Consider the following 5334-nt stretch of genomic DNA (forward strand, 5'->3'; position numbering starts at 1 on the left):
ATTAGCTCATTCCTGTGCTTTTCTGTGTGCAGCTCCCAGAACCAGGCCCTATTCTTTAAATAAAATAGTTCACAAAATTTCACTTACTCTCCACAACGAGGATTTATGATGTTATTAAAAAATGACAGTACTTCCTTTTAAATAAGACATCTGACCACAAGTGATCCTTACTGTCATAAAGACTTGAAAGGATCACTGGGGACTTCAGGAGATACAACAATCCTCCTCTCACCATCAACCGCATTAGCCTACATGAACAAACATCTGCTACCATTTTAAAAAATTACTTAACAGCTAGTCAGTAGTAAATAAGGAACCAACATGAATTCTGAATTTAAGTATACACTTTTACTCCATTTACTACACTCCACACAGTACATACAAAGCCTTGAAGAAGGAAAACACAACAGCTCCATACTCACACAAGGCCAGAAATGTATGTTTAGAATTCATCAAGACCAGTACTCTTCTTAGCAAGTCTTTGTTCATAATGTAATTCTTGATGTGATACGTGTGGTGTTCCACACAAAAAGTAAGCAGCTCCAAAATTAAGGCAAGTAGTTGTGCCGTTTGATAATTATCTACAAGAAAAATTAATGCCTTAAGTTATACTGAAAAAAAAAGTAGTCATGCACCAAATCATTATGAAGCTCAGCTGCCATTACAGCTCCTGACATGCACTAAATTTGGTGGATTGGTTTAGGCAGTAGGTCAGAACCAAAAACACACAGATTTGGCTTTTTTCTTCCCCCTCAGTCACAAAAATCACCCTAAATTGGCAGCAGGATTTCTTGCAGGATCAGCGAGTTACTAGTTACAGAAATCCAGATTAAAAAGAAGAAAGCCAGTCAGACGTGTATTCAAGTGAACTTAATTAGCAATGTCTTTTCATAATGCTCAAAAACAAAAAAAAACCCCAAAAGACCCCAACCCCTGCACAGATAAAAATCCAAACTGTAAATCCACAGGATTCTAACAACATTGATTTAAACTTTCAGTAGCAAGATAGACTAGGGAGGGAAAAAAAAAAAGTGAAACTCAGTAACTCAAAAGCAGATTAAAATGTTCCTTCAGCTTTCTGTCATCTCAAAGGAAGCAAAGCAACTACATCTATTACAATAAAAAGTATTTAAAAAAAAGATTTTAACTTTTTTTTTCTTTTAAATTAAAAAAACAAACACACCATTTTAACTTTTGCCAGCTCTGAAGCGGTCAGGCAGTTGGACTAGATGATCATTGTAGGTCCCTTCCAACTGAAATACTCTATTCTATTAATACAAGTTTCAAAACTCAAGGTCAATTAAAACTTACCAGGACAAATTGTATTACTTTTAGTGGACCCAACTACTGCATCTGATAAATAGAAAATAAGAACAAAAATCAGAAAAAGGTTTTCAAAGCACTGTAAATATTTATAAGATGGGAATAAACAATTACTTCTATCAGCTGTTCAAACTTCTCATCAAATCAAAAGTTTCTGTAGGCTACAGGGGAAAAAAAACCATACAGCAAGAATGCATGCCAGATGAGATTTCTGTATTCAATTTACATTGCAAAGTTTCAAATGCAACTGGGTGAAAACACGTAATCTAATACATAGGAATATTATTCCTACCTACACTAAAATAAAGTGTCTACCCTAAATTTTAAAAATAATATTATAAAATGAGTACTACAAATATTCTACAAGTTTTATTTTCATATAAAATGCATAAAACATTTCTTTTTTGACTTAACACTTAATATGAGAAGACAGGTAAGGTGAAATAAACGTTTTTACCAAATATGTATTGGTTTGATTTAATCTCTTGAAAGAGTGCTCAGAAAAAGTCTGACTCAGGAGGCTGTGATGATGTTAAATTTCTAATTTGCAAAGCACTAGAGACAAACTAGCGAGTGTTATTTACGTGCACCAAAGAGAGATTTCCAATTCATTTACTGTTACCAGGAAGAATTAAAAAAGAAACAAATTGCTCCAAGTTGTATTTCTTTGAATAGATTTCTTTCAGCATTTCTATACTACAGCCAAGTGAAAAATGAGTCTTCAGAGTTAATCACCTGAACACACCTGGTGCCTGGAATCATGTAACCCCTGGTGAACGTCACAGTATTTTTCTAAGCTTTTAGAAAAAAGTACCTGTGAACTAAAGAGACTCTCTGCTTCACAGCAAATAGTTTTTAAAATTACACTAATAAAACTAGCATACAATTAACAACAGACAACAAGCAGATACAGAGTTTATAAAGCACAGCATAAAGATACGTTCTCATTCCACGTTGCAATAAGGGACTATTGAACCTGTGCCCACACAACCCCTATCACTGGGGGAACAACAGTTCTCAGCAAGCGCATTCCCATCTCACACCACAGGCTTACTGCTGTTACCAGCACTGCAAGACTCAAACAGGGAGCAGGGGGGGGAATTAACATTACCTTTTTCACATTTATCTTCTGATGTATTAGCCAGAAGCGGTGCAGTAAGAACATGCATACAATGGTTGTAGAAGAAATTGAGAAATTCACTTTTTTCCGTTTTCTAAAACAAATATAACTTTATTAAATACTCACATTTGTATACTTCCTTTTAAATAAGAAAGAGTAGCAACATAAAAGACAGCCTACAAATAACTCTATCAACTCCCTCAGGTCTGCCTGTATCTTTTTGGTTGGTCCTCTAACTTCATCTTCACTCAAATAAGATATATTTCTTTAATCTGGGAAAAGATTTGAGACAGATCTAACCAACCTAGCTATCACCAAAAACCCCTCACCACGGATGCAAAAAATATGCTACTTCACTGAAGCACAGGACCATTTAGTTTAATAAACACCTGCACAATACCACATACACATACCTTTTATTATCAAAAGTTAATAGAAATTTTAGCTTATTTTTTATCTTGTTTAAATTCAGTATCAGATCATACACAACATTGTCAAAAAAGAATAAAAATGTATTTTTTTTTATAATCCAACCACAGTAACAGCAATAAATACCAGGCTTTTTTATTTTGCTGAGACAGTAAAGTGTCTTTACCCCTTTGTATTTTCTTACATTAGCTGTGGCCAACATATTCTCTGGATCTATCAGAGTACGCAAGAGCCCCATTAACTGAACAGCTCCCCCAAGTTCAGGATCAGTATCGCAGATCATCTGCTCAATGACCACATTGATGAGGAGGATATCCTGCAAAAAACCAAACCAAGCAAACCACAACATAATGAGACACAATTTCCACAGCAGAATGATTTCCCCAGTAAAACCTAAGTGAAACTGAAAAATGGGAAGAGTTGCATTTAGACATTGGAGTTCTGTCAAGCACTACCCTCCTCACCCAAAATCACTGTTAGGCAGAGCTGTGACTTTATTACTGTAAACACATGGAACACCAACACGCACAGAAACCTTTACATCTTTAATCAACTTTTTCCTGTGTTTCTACCATCTACATTTTTGGGCTCTTTTCCAAATGCTGGAGAGGTTTGTTTTGCTCTTTTGTTTTTGTTTTTTGTTTTTTTTTTTTCCTGTTTGCTCTGAAACTAGTATATTTAACAAATTCCAAAATGCTTTTACTTACATCATCACTCTGCTGGGCCTCTTGCATTACAAATTCTCGGACCATGGATGGACTAAATTCTACTAGATAAGAAAATATATCTGTAGCAGCAGATCTAACTTGCAGATCATCCATTCCCTAATTAAAAAAAAAAAAGACATCCATTTATTGGAGTAAATCAAGTTTGGTGTTTATTATCAAGTAAAGCTGCAAAGAATACAGAGTTAAAAGTTCTAAGAAAATTTTATTACAAAAGTTTCTGAGAGATGCAGTTAACATAGTTACAGAAAAAAAAATCTTTCCCTCTTTTAGAAAGAAAGCAAGTATTTTTGTGAATCTGATAGCCCTAATTTAGGCAAGAAACGTATGTACAGTGCTACTTGCTACAGTATCTAAGATGCAAATATTCTGTACCTGTTATCCACATTTTATTAGTGTAATACAAATAAATGTGTACAAAAATTTCCGTACTCACTTACAGGCAACAAGAATTAATAATTTTCCTTAAGGCATGTGATTTTCTCTGATAACTGTACGATTTCTAAGCCTAAAATATTAATGTAACAGGAAACATTTGGACTGGTCTAGCCCCAGAAAAGAATAGTAAGATTAGAGTTCATCTAATCACTCAACATCTATATGACTTTTATGTTTTCCCAACAGTCAATGCCCTTTGGTAAGTTCACAGGTTGTTACTCTAGAATATAAAACCCCTTGAATTTATAGTTTCTGAATAACAACAGTACTGACACATGAATTGTAATGGTCAGCCAGCAAAAGCTGCTTAGACCAAAGGAGTGAAAAAAATTTTGTTTTCACACTGCTGATTAAGATCAATTCATCTGCCTGGTATCTCTGAAAAGACAAAATTACATGATCTTTCAGATAACAACAAGCTAACAGTTGAAAATCACCTAAAAATACTTCTTTGGCACTGTTCCAACAACAACAGGGAAAAAAAATACCAAGCTGCCACATGAAAAAGAGTCTCTTTCAGTTTCTACACTACATTGTCAAAACGACTGCATTCACCACAAACTCTTCCATCACGCAAAGTAGAAATAATAACAGCAATAAAGTTAGGTTACTTCTGAAAACTGGACACCTTTTGGACTCTGAACATTACAACAAACTTGAACTTCCAGCAGAGCTGAACACAAAGGTGCTTAGCAGATCAGGAAAACTGGTTAATAAAAGAAAAAAACCAAAAACCCACAGCCATTCACCATCAGCTTGAAGTTTTCACTTACCATTACAATTTCAAGGGCTGGAAGAATTCCCAACTTTGCCAATGTTTTGAAAAACGCATCTCTGTTCTGAGGTTGTAACGTCTGAGAAAACGCGCAGAATTCCTTGAAAAAGTTAACCTATCGTACAGGAAAAAAATAATTTAAGGTGTATTGTATTCAGAAAACTCTCTCTGAAATGAGGAAACTCTGAACATTTTGTATCAGAGTTTGTGTACTGGCTGGTATGTGCCTTCCTAGAAAATGGTATTATTCTAGTCCTTTCTCCTCCAACCTTCAACAACATCAAAGGAAAGCAAAGGAAATTAAAAGCAAACAAATTTAAGAGGTTGAAATTTACCTCAGAAAGAGATACAGTCACCTGGTAGCTATTTTATTACCTCTAGCATATGAAGGATTTAAACTCCTGTGTGGCATGCCTTTTGTTTGAGAGAAGATGCTTCCCTTGCTGAAAGCAAGGTTTTAACAAAGCAATTTAAGCTGATGAACATATTCAAAGATAAATTATGTTTGTAATATATATATATAT

The 5334-nt window shown here is 34.6% G+C and overlaps 1 protein-coding gene across 1 annotated transcript in view; it reads right to left on the bottom strand.

The window, feature by feature from the left end:
* Nucleotides 1-4925, bottom strand: part of PPP4R3B (protein phosphatase 4 regulatory subunit 3B) — a gene marked incomplete at its 5' end in the record, with an annotated part of 9167 nt that extends 4242 nt beyond the window's left edge. Inside the window, 6 exons of the mRNA XM_029083940.1 lie at nt 423-581; nt 1312-1353; nt 2435-2537; nt 3039-3188; nt 3580-3696; nt 4809-4925. Coding sequence (XP_028939773.1) covers nt 423-581; nt 1312-1353; nt 2435-2537; nt 3039-3188; nt 3580-3696; nt 4809-4925 — 688 coding nt within the window. The remainder of the gene's footprint in view (nt 1-422; nt 582-1311; nt 1354-2434; nt 2538-3038; nt 3189-3579; nt 3697-4808) is intronic.
* Nucleotides 4926-5334: the final 409 nt, after the last annotated feature.

This window comes from Antrostomus carolinensis, unplaced genomic scaffold (genome assembly GCF_000700745.2).
Source record: "Antrostomus carolinensis isolate BGI_N321 unplaced genomic scaffold, ASM70074v2 scaffold23202, whole genome shotgun sequence".
NCBI lineage: Eukaryota > Metazoa > Chordata > Aves > Caprimulgiformes > Caprimulgidae > Antrostomus > Antrostomus carolinensis.